Consider the following 18,254-nt stretch of genomic DNA (forward strand, 5'->3'; position numbering starts at 1 on the left):
TGCAAATAATTCTAACAACATCAGGCCTCGACAGGTAAAGTATTGTAGGACAGAGTAACGATATGATCCACAGAGTTGAATATAATTATCTAAAAAATAAATATTCATGTCAGTTTGGAAGCTACTTGATCACAAAACATGAAAGAAAGGTCAACTCTTCCTTTTTAATCTACCATCAAACTCTAAATACATCATTAACCCCAAATTCCTCTGGGTTAAGTCCTTGAACACTTCCAAAATACAATTATACAAAGTTACACATCCATGCTGAGTTATTTACCATTGTGTAATGGTAATCTGCAGTGGGCCAGGGTTTTTTTGCAGGTTATTCAGAGAGGAGCTATGGTGAGTGATTTTTAAATCCAGGTTGGAAGCATAAACAAAGGGTGTGTGCCCGTAGTCTGACAGGAGACTGCAGTTTGTGAAGCGATGTTTGGAGAATCAGAAGAGAGGGTAGTAGAGAGGATATCTTTCATTTTAGAAATGCTGAGGCACAAAACACAGGTGCTTGTAGTACTTTCATACATGAAATCCCTTCTCCTGTATGTGCATCATGTGTAAACGTAAAGTCTGTATACTGCTGACTATTCGTCTCTGGTGTCCAATGAGTATGACTCCAATTCTTCTAATATCACTGTGAGAGATTGAGAGAGAGAGAGAGAGAGAGAGAGAGAGAGAGAGAGGGAGAGAGAATATGAACATTTAGATCTGGTAAGTATGACAGAGAGGAAATGAACATTTAGATATGGTAAATGTGCCCCATGTCAGATTTGCCAAAAATTGTATACCTGGTAAAATGAGAGTTTAAGCAGAGATATAAATGAACAACAGGAGTTCGTTACCTTTTTCTTTACCCTGGTGCCAGAGAATGCGTCAGGTCAACCTCAGATTTAAGGGTACGAAGAATTCAGGTACCGATGTAATGTTCAGATATTTCATAAGCCCAAGGATTTTATGTAATTATATAAATTTTCAACAGTATTAGCAAAATAGCATGTAGGATAGAAAGTATAATGTGGACTCCATTTTAATTGTCATGGTCTTTCAATAATCTGAAAAAATGCCATTGTATTATGTTGAACAGTATGAAATTGCCATTACTATTTTACAACAATGGCAATTTCATATGGCTTCACCTACTAGTTTTAGTGTCTTTCTTTTAAGCACATGTTGAGCATTTTCACTGCACCCATGAAAGGATAGCATTTGAGAAAGTGGAAAAATGCTGGACCATTATAACATAGAGAAAAAGCTCTGAGATAACATAATATTGTATTATTACAATTATTACATTTGATGAAAGTAATAGGAATTGATTTAGTATACATAAGTCAAAAATAATTTGCTAAGGTAAAACTATGTTGATGTAAAGTCTATGATGTGAACAAGAGTAATACGCATTTTAGAAAGCATTTAAAACTCTAAATCGTTTTTTGAATTAAATATATTCTTTCAAAGGAAAATAGTTAAAAGTGTAATGTCCAACTTTCACTAGAATGATCGACAGAAATGGTGAGGAAAGATGTGGAAACACCATCCTAGTATTAGGGAAGGAAGTTTAACCACGGTGTTCTTGATATAGTATTTGAATTTATAATCTCCTGAGTGGAGCATCTAAATATAGTAATAAACATAGCACCACTTACTCAATGCTCATTCTTGAAATGAGGTCAAAAGTTGTAAACCCTGCTGCCACGAAGTTATTCTTATATTGCCCCATCTTTATAGACTCCAGCCAGTCACCGACCGTCACAAACAAAGGATATTCGGGAACTTCACCAGGGGAGTCTGGCATTCTACAAGGAAAAAACAAACAAACAAGCATGGAGACCATTTAAAAGCCAGATAAAGCAAAAAATACCCAACTTTATTTTTAAATTTTACAGTATTCTTACATCAAATGTTTTCATCCTCCATAGAAAACTAGAGTTTTAAAATTTTTCCATCATATTCAAATCAGCCACTTATACCTGGTCAGTTTCACTTGTCAGTTTCTTTTGTCTTTTCCTGCTTTTTGCCACTACTAGGTCTTATACTTGATGTATCTTGAGAAAACCCACATCTTGCTAACTTCTGTTTACTTTTTTCTCTTGCATGAAATTCTGTTTTCAAATTTGAGGAATACCCCAAAAGAAAGTAACTAGCCACAGGCTCTTCACTCATACGCTTTCTGACCTGCCACTGAATCTATGCCCTTTGGCCTTTTTCACATTTAAAAAAAATGTTTTAATTTATTTTTGGCTGCGTTGGGTCTTCATTGCTGCGCGCGGGCTTTCTCTAGTTGTGGTGAGCGGGGGCTACTCTTCGTTGCAGTGCGCGGGCTTCTCATTGTGGTGGCTTCTCTTGTTGAGGAGCACGGGCTCTAGGCGGGCGGGCTTCAGTAGTTGCAGCACGTGGGCTCTAGAGCGCAGGCTCAGTAGTTGTGGCGCACAGGCTTAGTTGCTTTGCGGCATGTGGGATCTTCCCAGACCAGGGATCGAACCCATGTCCCCTGAATTGGCAGGCAGATTCTTAACCACTGTGCCACCAGGGAAGTCCCTTTTTTCACATTTGCTATGATAGCCCCTTCTTTTTTTTATGGTGAATCTATTGATCAAGGCTCCATTTATTTGTCCTCATTCAACAAGAATTTATTATTTATTAAAAAGTAATTTCTGCTGTCATAGAGCTCAACTGCATGAATAAGATTTACATACATCCAAGTATAGGGTAATACAGCCCAAAGCACAGATATTAATAAAGCACAAAACTAAAGCAAAATCAATGCAAGCTTGGGTTAACAAGAAAAAGGAATCTGTCATTGATGGATCTTAAAGTAAGTGGTACAGAAATCTGTATTTCTGTTCCTAAGATCTGATGCAGAAGGGCATTCCAGTTGGCGATATTTTTGTAGTTTTAATATAAAGATAATATAAAGGTATTATTTTGAAAAGGCTAGTGAATGTGTGAATATACAGACATAGATACATATAGGTATATCACCAGGACTCGGGTCTTTAGGAGAACAAAAGCCAGAGATGTACATAATACATGGGCATACAAGTTGTACACTGTATGACTCCTGAAGACCCTGAAAGACGCCCCTTGAAATTGTTTAGGACAAAGTCCCTACTAAAGACCTAAAATTCATTTCTTTGGTTTTTCTTTGATTCTACATTGACTTCTACTTATCTAAACTGGATTCTAGTTGAAGGTGGACGGGGGGTGAAGAAGGATGACAGGGAAATCCAGGGATTATTGCTCTTCCTATATAATTGAAATTTGCATAAACTAAATGCATGTATCTTGTGATTATACTGTAGTCCATATGGAGTCTGGTTACTCTTCACAGTGACTTGTGTCCTTTTTACCACTACTCAATTCTGTTACCATTATTTCCTATTTTGGAGGCTGTAAAGCCACATTTTATTTTCCTGTACTAAAAACTGCAATGCTATTTGATTATGGGCTGTTTCATTCTAATTAATATCAGAATGATTCATGATTTGACCCTAAACAAAGTTTAGTTATGTTCAAAGGTTGAAAAGCTATCATGGCATCTACCAATAAACACTTTAACGGTTGCTATATTTCTTAGTTTCCTAGGGGTGTTTATATTAATAAGAATTATCAAATAAATAAAAGTTCATATATCAATAAAAACAATAAAGTTCTCCATGGCAAACAGAGTTAAACAGGGTTTTTAATTGTGGCATTTTTTAGAGTCTTCACTATCCTAATACGCAGTATGAATACATAAGAGGATTCAAAATAGCTTCTGCACTATTTTCCTAAATTATCTGACCAGTTTCCTACAGAACATACTTTAGGAAATAGTGCTGTAGTAAGTTCACTGACCAAGTTTAAATATCAAAATGCCCAGAGTATCCTTATTGCTTATTAACATAAATAAAACAATATACATTAGGAAGCTGAATGTCCTATTTCAAAACACTGTGGCTCTCATGTCTTTTAATTATTTGTCTGAGAAATCTGTTGAAACTGAACCAAACTAAAAGGATCTGTTTAGGTGACTTTCCCTTCATACTCTTATGCCATTCTCATGCACATAGTCAAATAACTTCCACTTCTCTCCTGAGATAATGCTGGAATAACTCTTGAGCTTTCACAATTCATATAATTGGTGAGTGGAAATGTAATTTGCTAATTTTATGTCCTTAGTATGGAAAGGTCATGGAAGGACATTCTGTATACTAAATGACTTTAATGGCCTATTTCCCTGTTGAAAAGCATCCACTATTTGCTCCTAGAATGTTTCAATACCATAATTCCCTTTCTCTCCACACATCTTTAGTAACCTAGTCACTCTTTGGCCTTTATACCACCGCACTGACAGTTGATTTAGGAAGGTCAGCCTTCCCTCATTGTTCACAGCCACTGTGCAATAACTTTTCTTTCACCTTATAACGAAGTTGAAAAATGCTGCTATTTTCTGGCTTTGAGGGTTGGGTGCCATCAACCTCACATGAATTCTCTGGAATATTACCTAATAAACAATAAATGCCCTTTCTTATCAACCATGTACAATGATAAATTCAGTCTGCTCTTTGCTGAGCATGTAGAAATTTCTGCTATTTGGTGATTAGTGGGAGCTTCGCACCTGAGAAATGTCTTTACAGCAAAACCTCACATAAAAAAAGTACATATTGTAGAAGTTCAAAGGTCTACTACTTTCCTCAGAAAAATGAGGAGGGGGTAGAATTAGGAAATTCTTCCAGATATAAATTATGGTCAATTTAGATTAGAGAAAGGGCTGCGGTAGAGCTAGAATAGGTAATAGTATAGTTTAAGGTGCAATAAACACATACTCTCAATATATCTAAATATGTGAAAATGAATAGCATTTATAGAGCCAAGAAGTCTGGATTCTAATGAGCCCTTTGAGTTCATAATAGTATTAGTATTTTAATTTAGAAAGTTCTTAGGTTACCAGTAGGTATCAAAACTGCCATTAAAAAGCAGGAAGGTTTTTATCCTCAAAAGTTTTCCATATTTTATATTCATCATGTAAATATAAAAGTAAGAGACCTATTAAAAATGATTCAAGAAAAGTTGTACTTTGAGAAACACTATTCCAAGGTAGGATCTTGTTTGTTTGTTTGTTTGTTTATTTATTTATTTATTTATTTATTTATGGATCTTGTTTTAATATGAAACTATCACATGCTTGAAGGCTTTTCTCCCCTTACCACTCTAACATAACTTCTTCCTAGCTCTTACATTTATATATGGTTAGCAGAACTGTACAGATAGGGTCCATTCTATTCTGTATTGCTTTTATTTCACATACTGATGAATATTTTCTATATGTCAGTGGTCTTCATAACTAATATTCAAGTGAGTGTATAGTATTCTGTATGTTGATGCTTAATAATTTGTTAATTCCCTGAGTCAGACTCTTAAATTGCTAGCAACCTTATTAAATTTATTACAGATGATTATATAATCATAGAACATGTATCTTTATGCTTCAGTTGAATTACTTCCTTGGGAAAAATCCATAAGACAGAAGAATTTTTTTTTAAAGAGTAAGTTAAAACTCCCTGATGGCAGGAATCATTCTCATATATCTTTCTATTTTCTGTAGGCCTTAGTACAATGCTGAAAGTATTAAAGGAATTCATTAAATAAGTGATAATTTAGATTTGAATATTCTCTACAGAAAAGTTTGGTCCATGACACAATGGCTGATTCATGATGAATAATCTACTTTCATTTAACTCATTAAATGGAAGAGTAAGAGCTTATTGCTATAATGGTCAGCCTATTAATGAATATGCTGTTTATTTAGTTTATTCCTCACATTGCAAAAATGTTTGCTTATCTCTGTCTTGATAGGTTTCAGAGTGGAGGAAGAGGCAGTTACAGGTGAATGAGGCAGCACAGGGTTAAGGGACCTAGAACCGCAACAGCAACATTTATCTTATTCAATATCACTGTTTTTTTTTTTTTTTTTTAAAGGATTTTCTTATTTATTTATTTATTTATTTATTTATTTTTGGCTGTGTTGGGTCTTCGGTTCGTGCGAGGGCTTTCTCCAGTTGCGGCAAGCGGGGGCCACTCTTCATCGCGGTGCGGGGACCGCTCTTCATCGCGGTGCGCGGGCCTTTCTCTATCGCGGCCCCTCCCGTCGCGGGGCACAGGCTCCAGACGCGCAGGCTCAGCAATTGTGGCTCACGGGCCCAGCTGCTCCGCGGCATGTGGGATCTTCCCAGACCAGGGCTCGAACCCGTGTCCCCTGCATTAGCAGGCAGATTCTCAACCACTGCGCCACCAGGGAAGCCCCAATATCACTGTTTTTACATGAGTTTCTCATCTCATGACTAAGGGACTACACTTTACACTATTTACTATACAAGCTACCTACCTAACCTTCGAAGGAAGAATTTATCTAATTAGATTAAAAAATAAAACATTGCCCTCCCCATAAATAGGCCTAATCGTCAACTTGAACACAAGTTAATGAAACAATTTTGATATTCTTTTAAAATTTTAAAGTGAAATTTTGCACAAGATGTTATAAAATTCTAAGGGCATAGAAACATGCCATAAATCTTGTGACTATTTCATGCCTGTGGGCAATATCTCTTTGTTCCAAACAATCTGCCTCTCCTCAGTGCTAAACTGGGAGCGTGAGTTATTTTTTGTCAGCCTCTTGTTTTCAGTAAGTCTTCAGGTTTTTTTATTGACATGATTATTTAATTCTCATAATAAGGCTGATAATTGGTAAAAAGTATGAAGGAGTGAAATTCAAAGCAAATTTAAAAATTATAGATGTGTTTAAACATTAGGAAGGATAGATACAGGGTAGGAATAATACTGTTTAAATATTTCCCACATTCTGAGTAGAGTTCTTAGCACATGGTCACTATAGTCAGAGTAACAGATCACTGAACCTCAAGGAAAGCCTATTTTTTGTGGGTAAATAATACAGGGACAGAAATAGATTTCATATCACATGCCAACTACAATTCATTGCCAGTGGTTATCAAAATGCGGTCTTAAAAAGGATACAGAGGCAGCATCTGGGCTCAGTGAGAAGGAGTGCTGTGATGGTTAGTAATGTTGGCCATAACAAGGAAAAGAAGCAAAGCATACATTTGCCAACACTGGAAAAATTCAAACTACAAAAATGCTTGAGGATGTAAATGTGGAACTATGTTGCTGCCATAGTTTCCTCATTTCTTTATTTTGTTGTAGTTACTACTTTCTTTTTTCAAGTAATGTTCTTCAAGTGGCCGAGCACTGTAGGAGAAAGTTGGGGGAATATACAGATTATGTGTTTGCTTCTTATTCCCATGAATGAGGGCATACTCATTTTCTACATCCTTGTATTTGCTTAGCAGAACATAAAATAACAGGCTGTGCTCTGCTACAAATTCTTTTTGGAATTTTAATATACTCCATTGATGAAGTCTGGTAAGTCCAGAGAAAATCTATCTGGAGATGTAAAAACGTATCCTCTTTTGCTATAATCATAAACAGTGCGGTGATTGTATACTGTGTAGTGGAAAGAACAAAGACTTTGCAGTTGGTGGACCTCATTCAAATTCCTGATCTAGTAATTACTTGCTGTGTACCCCTGGGAAATTTAGCCTCTTTGAGTCTCTGTTTCCTTACATGAGGGATGGAGATAATACCAGTGAGAATTACATGACATGACAGATAAAAGTGCCTAGTACAATGACTGGCACATAGTAGGCTCTCAACAAATAGCAGTAATAGTTATTGTTGATAATGATTAATAGAACTTGTATCAATATTAGTACTGGTATTAACATTAGTAGTATTATATTGTGGTAACAGTTCATGTGAACTGAATTTAGATTTTCTAACGGGTATAAGTTTCACACTTCCTGATGAATACTTAATATTCTGTCTTCCTTCTGCAAAGCTTTGCTTATCACTCAGTTACAACACTAGTTTTGTCCAGCCAGTTATTTCTCTGTCAGGAAAAACAACATTAAAACTGCTAGTTACAAAAATTAAACAGAACAAGTTGTCCACGACTTGGTTTATAGAGATAAACAATTTAGTAAGTGATGATTATGGACAGCCTAGGCAGCACTTAGCAAGATGTTTTCAAAATGAATGGAAACATTTCTAACAAACTGTTGAAAGTTATTGCCCTCAGAAGACAGCATTACAGGTGCTTAATTAATTGGATGGAGGGAGGTAGTACCATTTAGTCTTATAATGTTTACTTGCAGTTCTCTAAAGCAGATGATACTGGTTTGAGCTCTTCCTTACCTTCACGATTCACATATTACCAGAAGCCAAGTGCTTGAAAGTTCAACAGTTAATTTACACGTACTAAGGAAAGTGGTGGTTCCAGTTCCTAAGAGCTAAAATATTATAAGAGCCTTAGTTATGGCCTAGCAGGTAGTGAGAATATTCCTATGTGCCTTGGCCTGGGTGGAATATGATTTCTGTCATGGACTGGTCCATCTGGTCAATTGTTGCCTGTTTCTGAATGCTACCTTTTAGCTGATGTTGTCGAGGAGCCCATAATCTATAAAATTCTTATCAGTGACATGCTGGGGATCTGGAGCAGGATTGGAAGAAAGAGTTATTTTCCTATTACACTGCAGCGTTGTCCAAAAGGCACTGTCCAGCTGACTTCAACCTAGTGCACTCAGTAGGCTATGGTGTATGGAAGAAACAGGGGTGGGGGTTAAGAGGTTGGAGGGTGAGTGCATAGGACGATGTAGGTAGGGTGGGGAAGGTAGGGCTGGGTGAAGGGACAGCCATATAGTCATCAATCTACTTTGTGCTATTAAACTACCGGGCCCCAGATGTGACTCTCGATTCCATGGCAATATGCTTGCCTCTGGGTTGATCCTGAGGGGCAGGGAAAGGGAGAAGAGGTGTTTCAAAGGGTGTGGCCGGGCACCGCTCCTGATGTCGTTCTCCATGTAGCCTTGGTCTCAAGCTGGGCCCTTTTCCCAGGGGCTGTGACAGCTACAGATATTTCTTTGAAAGGAGGTTATAAGGCATCATTGTACTGTAAATGAAAATGAAGGTAGTTTGAAATTCATGCATGAAAGGATGACTGCCTATATTACTAAGGTACTTTCTCAAATTATTTTTTACAATCAATCGGATTTAAGGTTGTACTTCTATCATTACATTCACTTATACATCCATATGCTTTCTTGAGTAGCAGAGAAAGCAAGAAGGTTGGGGACTTCACAGAGCTCTGAATACTCCCATGGGCGTGTGTCAGGCACAAGAATGTCAGCATTATTTGGAGTGGTTGTTCTAAATAATAAAAGCCTTCTCTGACCAACAATTTTTTTTTTCTACTGGGTATTCTGTCTTTTGAAAGAAAAATTACAGATATAAGGTCTATGAAATTTCCAATATGCTGGTATAAAATGATGAAGCTGTGGGTTTCGCAGCTTTCCTCTCTCCTCTTTGTCACCTTAATTTCTTCCCCTCTTACTACTCTGTCAAGAGAATGGATAAAACCTTCTCAGGTGAATTCTTGAGAAAAAAAGCAATTAGAGTGGAATAAAAACCATGGGGACCTAGTGGGTGAGAGAGTTATGTCAGTATAGGAGTGTGAGAGAACCTTGGGAGTTTGGGGATACTAGAGAAAAGGAGCGTACAGGAGAGTTTAGTAAGAGCTGCTGCGAATTATACTCTTAGGCTCCTTTACCTGCTTGAGAGATACATGGGAGGAAAGACTACAATTCTATACCCCATCATGTTTCCTTCGTCCAGCATCACTCTGGGACAAGTGACTGGGTTTTGGAATTTGGGGGATGGAGTGGCAATGTCACAGTTTTGTAAGCATAAAACAAACCAGGCATTCCGTAGCTAACATTGCCGTCCTTCAATCTACCACACCTCTTCTCCCTAAACGGTCTCAGTGCTCTGGGATCAGGGTAGGTGGGTGGCATTGCGGGTGAGGGGGTGGACAAGGGAAACCCAGTCAGGCTGCTTTGAAAACAAGAATACTGGTAAAGGTTCAGGCATGATACCCTTAGAAGTCTGGTTCTTTTTGTTTCCCAAACAAGAGTATATTAAGGGTAGCACATATGTCTTTGTCAGACACAAGGATAGCAAATCAGTCACAAAAACTTCCATTTGGTCCCCCAGAGATTAGACTTTTTTTTTTTAAGATTTTTTTTTTTTTAATGTGGACCATTTTTAAAGTCTTTACTGAATTTGTTACAATATTGCTTCTGTTTTATGTTTTGGTTTTTTGGCCATGAGGCATGTGGGATCTTAGCTCCCCAACCAGGGATCGAACCCACACCCCCTGCATTGGAAGGCAAAGTCTTTAACCACTGGACCGCCAGGGAAGTCCCAGAGATTAGACTTTAGAACTGAATCAAACTGCCAACTTTATATAAAGCCCAACTCCTGGCCCACGTGTGGCAGCGCCATCGTGGAGCCTGCCTTTCTCTGGCCTGTCCACTGGATTACTGCCCACCCAGTTAAACCATAACTTCTGGCCCTCAGTCACCAGACCTCATGTTGACTTTACCTCTGGATCATTTGGACTTTTTGATATTTTCTCATCTTAAATTCTTTATCATTATTTTCCAAATATGATGAAGATTCATTATCTTGAAAAAGCACAGAAGAAATTGTTTTATCTGCTTTTCTTCAAAAAGAAGGCTCTTACCTGCCTGCGTCTACAGCCATAGAACAGTCAGAGAGCTCTGTTGACGGGCACTGGCTGTGGAGTCCGTTGACCCTAAACCACAAGAGGCTCAGATTAAATGATTTCAGGTTCACTCCACGATCCCTTTCTAGTAGTTCTTTCTCTTCATTATTAAAGCATGCTCATCTCCTCAATAAAACATATAAAAACAAAACACAAGAAACATTTTCTCTAACCACTTCTCTTTCTTTTCAGATACAGATTTTTTGAGAAAACAGTACTGGACTTGGTACTGTGTATAGCTCCTCTCTCTGACCTCACACTCACTCCTCCCCCACTGAGTTTGTCTTACATGATGCTAGTGAAAATGCTCTTGCAAAGGCCACCCATGAATCCTAAACACATAGTTGCTAAATCCAATGGACACACTTCATTTTTATCTAAAGGGAGCTTCATAAAGCCTTGGAACTGTCTCCTTTTTTTGGCTTCTAGGATACTGTGTTTTCCCTGTTTTCCTCATTACCTGTCTGGCTCTTCTTTCTCAGTCTCCTTTGGGTACACTTCTTCAACTCATTTCTTAAATCTTGGTGTTCCAAAGGTTTGCATTCTTTTCCTATTTCTTTTCATTCTTTATATTCTCCATGGGTTATCTTAACTACACTTAAAGCTTCAGGTACAATCAATATGCTGATGATCTCCAAATCTACATCTTTAGCCCAGATCTTTTTAACTGAGTTCAACCTATATAAATATAAGTGCCTACTGGATATCTTCACTTAGATGCCCCACAGGAATCTTCCACTCAATATGCACGAAATGGTCTCATTTCTATTCCAAAAACTTGTCCTTCTCCCCCTCTCTCAGTGGTAATACCATCAACCAACTTGTCTAAGAAAGAAACCTCACAAATATCTTGATTCTTTTCTCCTCCTTCCTTGTTCACTCAATGGCCAAGACACATTCGTTTTCCTTGTCTAGTAATAAATCCATTTTCTTATCTCCTGACTCCAAACTTATTCTCATTTCATAAGTCAGGCCCTGACCTTTCCTAGCTTGGATTGCTGAAAACATATAACTGTCTCTGTTTCCCGTCTTGTTCCTTGCTTTACACTTTTAGTTTAAATCAGCCCTAGAGTGATCTTTCAGAAATGCAAATGTGATCATGCCATTTTCTTGCTTAAAATCCTTCAATGGCTGCCCATTGCTTTTATGATAAAATTCAAAATGGTCCCCACGCCCACTACAGCTTCCTGTGCTGGACTGCTTTAGGGAAGACGGGCTAGAATAATAGTTTATTCTCTAGCTATTTCATGCTTGGCTTCACTTTACTGAGGCTGCCAATTAGTGATTTAGAGGTGAACTCTTCTATGCTCTGCTATGAACTGAGGTCTGTTTCAAGTAGTTCTTGAAGAGCCTTTGGCATTACTGTCACTAAAACCTGCACTGACTTGAACTTGTGACCTAAAGTTGAACATCTGTATATCCTATTGGCCATCTCCTGAGTCAGGAAAGTAAGCTTTGAAAATGATTTGGTTATTTTTAAGTCCAATTTGGCCTAAAGAAATATATTTTCAACTTAACAATATTTTAAATGTTATATGTTCAGACATAGATGGCGGTGGTTTTTTTTCTTCTACTCTCCCTCTTATAATTGCTTTTCAGAGAGAAGTGGGTAGATCTCTTAACGCTACTGACTTTTATAAAATGGTGGATGAGTGCTTTCATTTTCTTGTCTTGTCATCTGTCTTTTTCTGATCTTAGCAATGGAAAGTAACAACAGCTGGGTGTGATCATATCAGCAGGAGACATCCTTGCTCCTGGCTGATTCACAAATTGCCCCTGTCTTGCTTGCCATTTCAAAGAGAGGAATAGAATATAGAATGGACAAGAAAATTAAAGGGGCTGCACACACACACACACACACACACATAAGATTTTCTTCTTATAAAGGTAAGAAGAAAAATCAGTTAAGTCAAGAAAGGAATTAGAAATACCATAGACCCACACAGGAAAAAATATTTAAAAAGTGATTCAGAAAGATTAGATATGGGCAAAAGGAAAGGGGAACCTGTTTTCTTGTGGAAAAAAATCATTTTTTAAAATGTTAATAAACTGCTTTTTCAGCTGATAAATAAAATATGGTTTATACAGAATATTCTAAAAGGTAGACAACTAGACAGTTATCAAGGCAAACTTTCTCCTCTTTACCTGTTAGTCTTGTCTACAGCCTGAAAGAAATTATGATTGTCAAGGGGAAAAACCAACATTATGCATCTTACACAAGGATGTCCTCTACCAGGGTGTGAAGGGCACTGGGATTGCGGATCAGCTTGTCAAGGAAGCTGACAATGTCAGTAAATTTTGGTCTGTGATTTCTCTCCTTCTGCCAGCAATGGAGCATCAGCTGGTGTAGAGATGCTGGACAGCCCATGGGAGCCGGAAGTCTGTAACCTTCTTCAATGGACAGAATGACCTAAATGCAAACATACACAGGTTATTCTCTTACTTTTGGGGACAAATAATACATATGCTAAGTTATAATTCCTTTTATACAGGAAGTGGAAGCCAAAACACTGGTAAGCATGAAAACTACTTGTGAGTACATGTGGTCCAGACAAGGATAAATACGAAAGTTGTGAACAAGAATTGCAAGTATCTTCGTAGCATCTGCTGACCCCCCTTGAGAGGAAAAATATATTTTTTAAACTTGTGGTATACATATGGGAGGTTAAATTTCATCCCAATGGCCAGAAATAGTTTTTGTGTGATTTAGCTGGAATGCCTCAAAACCCAATTAGGACATCAGGAAGTTAGTCTAAGATTGACGCATTTAATACAAACCACATGTGACAAATGTTTTAAGTAAAACTGTACTTCTGCAGAAGCACTGAATTCCTGATTCATTTGTTATCCTTTTATAATAATGTCAGTGTGTATTCTTTTTGTAGCCATCCTTCCTTCTTTCTTCTTTATTGTCTATTTAATTCTTTATTTTATTTATTTGGTTGCGCCGGGTCTTAGTTGCGGCAGGCGGGCTCCTTAGTTGCGGCATGCAAACTCTTAGTTGTGGCATGCATGTGGGATCTAGTTCCCTGACCAGGGATTGAACCCAGGCCCCCTGCATCAGGAGTGCAGAGTCTTAACCACTGTGCCACCAGGGAAGTCCCTGCCTCTTTAATTCTTCTTCACTTACTTCTGTCTTTCCCTTAGTCTGACACTGACATGATTATGAAGTCCTTTCAGAACTTCTAAGGTCATTTAATCTTTGAAATGCTATCAGTGCCCAGCTTAAGGTCACAGAGCAACAGGACATTCAGCCTGAGTATCCTCTGGGCCAGTACTCTCCAATAGAACTTTCCGTGATGACGGAAATGTTCTCTCTGTCCAACGTGGTGGCAAGTAGTCACATGTGGCTATTAAGCATTTGAAATGTGGCTGGTAAGACTGAGGAACTGAATTTTTAGTTTTAGTTTAATTAATTGACATTAAATTTTAAATAGCCACATGTGGCAAGTGGCTACTCTATAGGACAGTGTAGCTTTAGGGACAGGATAAGAAGCCAAAGTTAAGAGTAACAACAAGATAACTGTATTTTTTTTTTAGTACTTAGGAAATCACATACAAGATAAGGTAAGGTATTTATCTATTTATCTGTTTAATATACTACCCACTGGGAATTTCCTAACAATGCAATAAAGTTGACCTGGAATTTATGTAGCTTATTTTTTAATAAAGTGTTCAAAGGTATTCACGTGACTATTCTTACATTATCTCTGGGAGAAAGACAAAGGAAAGGGTTTATTTACCCCATTTTTTTTTTTTAACATTCATCTGCTTTTATTTTAAGAAGGCAAGGAAGTGTGTAAAGCAGCTTTCAAAATTTCCCAATTGTTAAAATTTAACAAAACAGTTAAAAAGAAAAACTTTGCATAGAGAGGGCACTGAATTGGAACCACATTTTTGTAGGCCAGGTGGTTCTCTGGGAGGGTTTTTAAAGGATTGTTGCTCAGGATTTGCCTAAAGCAGGGCAGGCTCTCTGAAATCCCCAGCCCCCCACCCCCCTAAAATGCCACCTTGTGAGGAAAAATGAAGGTCTTTTAAAAGGTGCATCTTATGGTCCTGTGTCGGCATCTTCCCCCTGCCCCTCAAAATGGAGGTGTCTGGTGGGCTAGGACCCAAGCTTTTCCGTTGATATTCCCCCATTTTTGATGTGGGAAAATTGAGGGACAGACGAATATTTAAAGACAGGCACAATTCAAGCTTACCTCTTCCCTGTGCCAACAACAGAAGTACAAAAATGTAAGTGTAAATATTGTTATCTGTGCTCTCTTTATTGTACCACCATCTACACACTTTCATTTTCTATAATAATAAAAAAAAACCACATCTCATTTTAATTTCTTTTTTAATTGACACTATTTGACATGACTCTAAAATATCTATAATTTATGCTAGAGGCAGTCTGTAAAAAGAAGCAAAAATATGTCTTCAGGAACCTCTTAACTGCTAAGCTTTAGCTTTTTTAGTAATAGGGAATTTCTCATAATCCCATCTGTGTCTTTGTGACCAAAACACTTTAACCTGTCAGGATACTAGCTTTTTTTTCTGTTCATTTTATATTCCATTATTGAATAGGATTTTTTCTTATCTGTTTTCTGACTACTTTTGCTACCAACTAGGCTTGAATTTTAAGACATTTTGCAACACATTTTAGTAAAACAGGATGTGTATAAAAATGCTTATAATGCATCAAAACTACTGTGGATAGTTTTGAAAAGTAACTAAGAAAAATAGGATAGAACTCCATTATAGAAAGACTTTAAAATCCCACCCCAGGAGAGCTCTCTAGTCGATTTCACAGTTACCTAATTATAAGTGCATAGAATAAAATAGATGACAAGTGAAGTTATAGTCTGAGAAAAAAATTAGCTGCCTTTATTGAGCACCATGTGCTAGATGCTTTGCATAGTTTTCTTCATTTACTGCTTAAAATAACTCAATATGGTAGTTATTATTATCCCTATTTTTAAATGAGAAAATTTAGACTCAGAGATGTTAAGAAACTTGCCTAAATTCACACAGCATAGGTGGCAGAGCTGAAATTTGAACTTTGTTCCTTTTAGCTTCCAAACTTTTCCTCTGGCTATTCCCCAGGAATGCTTTTCAGTTCTCATGATAACATCTTCCTCTCCAATTTTATATCAACTGATGTAATTTTAGGAGTGATGATTACCATTTTATCTATTGTCATACATCTGCTAATTGGGCTTCAATGTTTTTACTTGGATCCTAAGCTTTATATTCTGGGTAAATCAAAAACATACTTACTTCATAGTTTGCAAAATGTAATCTCTGGCTGAACAGAGTAATTTCTGAGTGCTTCGGAGTCCTGCACACATTTCTATTATTTCATCTGTTACATTGTATTGTAATATTTCATCTGCTTCCTCTCAGGCTAAACATACTTAAAAGAAGGAATTATGTCCCTATATTTTGTATTCTCATCCCTTAGTATGGTGCCTGACACATTAATAAATGTTATTGACAAAAACAAAAGCTATTAGAAGAAATTTTGGGATTTGTCTTGATAGAGAGAAGACTCTTAGAAAACCTGGAGTCTCAAGCTACCCAAGATGGATTCAAAACAGAACCATGACAGCATTTGAAGTATCTCAGAAGGAAATATTAATAAAAAACTGGGGCATCAAGTAGTACTGTTCAAAATGATATAATTTCTCCCTGGTTTGGCTAGACAACGGCCAGGTGAGATTGGGCCTTGCTCTTCTCTAAGACAGAGGGCACTGGACCCAACGTCAACTTCCTGTAAAGACTGGTGGTTTCTTACTCCTGTCCAGAAGGTTTACTATTTCCCATTGACCCAAACGTCCTTAGCTGCTGGGGAGCTGACTTTTCCAGACAACTCCTGTAAACAGCTGACACTCACATCCAGCCTGCTTGGTGTCAAGCAGGCTGTTTACTCTCTTTTGACAAAGTTGCTCTCATGATTGGCCTGTAAGAAGACAGAGTGACAAGAAAGTGTGGTCCTTCACCTGGAACCTTTATCCATAATGTGTTCAGCAATGTGTCTGGTCCCAGAATGCCTTTCTGTGGGGAGAGTGGGAGGTTCAGGGACTCATGACATGCTTCTTGCTGACCTCTGGCTTTAAAGCTTCCTCTGTCCTTTAACTTGTGACTTTGTGAAATATGTCCTGAGCCTTGGTTCATGACAGATGTCAAACATGAAGTTCCCACCTTATAGGAAAATGTTAATAACAACAGTAACAACAGTGACAATAATAATAACAGCTAACAATTACTGAGAGCTCTTGGAAACTTCCAGGTGCCATTTCTAAATGATTTACTTGCATCAACTCTTTTAATCCTTACAGTAATACTATGAGGTAGGTACTATTGTTATCCTCAGTTTACAGACAAGGAACTTAAACACAGAGAGGTTTAATTTGTTGAAGATCACACACGTAAAAATTCCGGTTTTGAAGGTAGCTAGAGAAGAGATTTAAGCAATATGATTCATGAAGATGGTTAAAAGACACATCTTTCTAATGGATTTTTAATTTATTTATCCAAACAGATATATATTAATCACTTAAAATATACTATTGAGCATACCGTGTATAAGGGATAACATAATGAGTAAGAAATATTTCTGTCTTTAGGAAATGTATAATCTAGCGAAGGTGACCAAGGAGTCTGAATATGGTAAGTGCCATGTAGAACAGGGAGTTGTGGAAAGTTTTCAGAGGAGTACCTAACCCAGCCTTGGGGAGGCTTCTCAGAGGAGGTGAACTGAATGTAGAAGGTAGCAGGGTTGACTAGGCTAGATGGGTCCAAGAGAGGAGATGTGACCTGACCAGGGAGTGAAAGTAGATTTCTGCAGCTAGAATAGTCTTCAAAGAGAGGAATGGTGAGATTTGAGGCTCAAAGGTTAAGTAAAAACCATTTTCTTGAGATCATGAATGATTTTGCATGCTATAAATACAGACTTTATGCAAAGGGTTTTAGCAAGTAAATGATATTAGATTTGTCTTTTGGAAGCTCACTCTGGCTGCAATATGAAGAGTGCATCGGAGGGCGTGGGAAGCCTGAAGGAGGCTTGCAGTGATCCAGGAGAGAGGTCAGGATGGCCTTAGTGAAAGCAGTGGACGTGGGGTACAAGAAATAGACTGATCTGACAGGAATGCGGGATTAGGGTGAAATTGGGTATGGAAGTAGAGGGAGAAGAGAAGAATGACTTCTAGGTTTTTGGTTTGGTCAACTAGTAAAGAAAGAAGACAAAGGAGGAGAAGCAATTTTGGGGCTGGAGTGACCATGCGTTAAATTTTCTATGATCTTTCTGGTTTCGGATTCAAGTAACATATAGAACTTTGAGAGCTGATTACATGTCAATTTCCGGGCTAGGTGTTTTAACACATCTTACCTTATTTAGATCTCAAGATACCTATGTGAGTGTGGTTCTACATATTTTGTAGGTAAGAAAACTGAAGCTCAAACTAATGAACAGATTGGGTCAATATCACATAGCTAATAATGCCCTGAAGAATGGACTAATATTATCACCTTGGTAGCCTCTGGATCATGATAGTGGTAGAGAAAAATCTGTCCTGAGTCTTGAGCCACA

General features: G+C 37.7%; 1 protein-coding gene and 1 non-coding gene across 2 annotated transcripts in view; both read right to left on the bottom strand.

Annotated features, from left to right (window-relative positions):
* EPHA6 (EPH receptor A6) overlaps positions 1–18,254 on the bottom strand; it is an 868,715-nt gene continuing 850,461 nt past the window's right edge. Inside the window, exons 16-18 of the mRNA XM_057546076.1 lie at positions 12,895–13,088; positions 1,647–1,796; positions 1–634 (exon numbers count right to left, since the gene is read on the bottom strand). Coding sequence (XP_057402059.1) covers positions 520–634; positions 1,647–1,796; positions 12,895–13,088 — 459 coding nt within the window. The 3' untranslated portion in view covers positions 1–519. The remainder of the gene's footprint in view (positions 635–1,646; positions 1,797–12,894; positions 13,089–18,254) is intronic.
* Positions 13,704–13,776, bottom strand: TRNAR-CCU (transfer RNA arginine (anticodon CCU)). Its single transcript has one exon. It is a non-coding gene; the product is annotated as a tRNA-Arg (tRNA).

This window comes from Balaenoptera acutorostrata, chromosome 4 (genome assembly GCF_949987535.1).
Source record: "Balaenoptera acutorostrata chromosome 4, mBalAcu1.1, whole genome shotgun sequence".
In the NCBI taxonomy this organism is placed as follows: Eukaryota; Metazoa; Chordata; class Mammalia; order Artiodactyla; family Balaenopteridae; genus Balaenoptera; species Balaenoptera acutorostrata.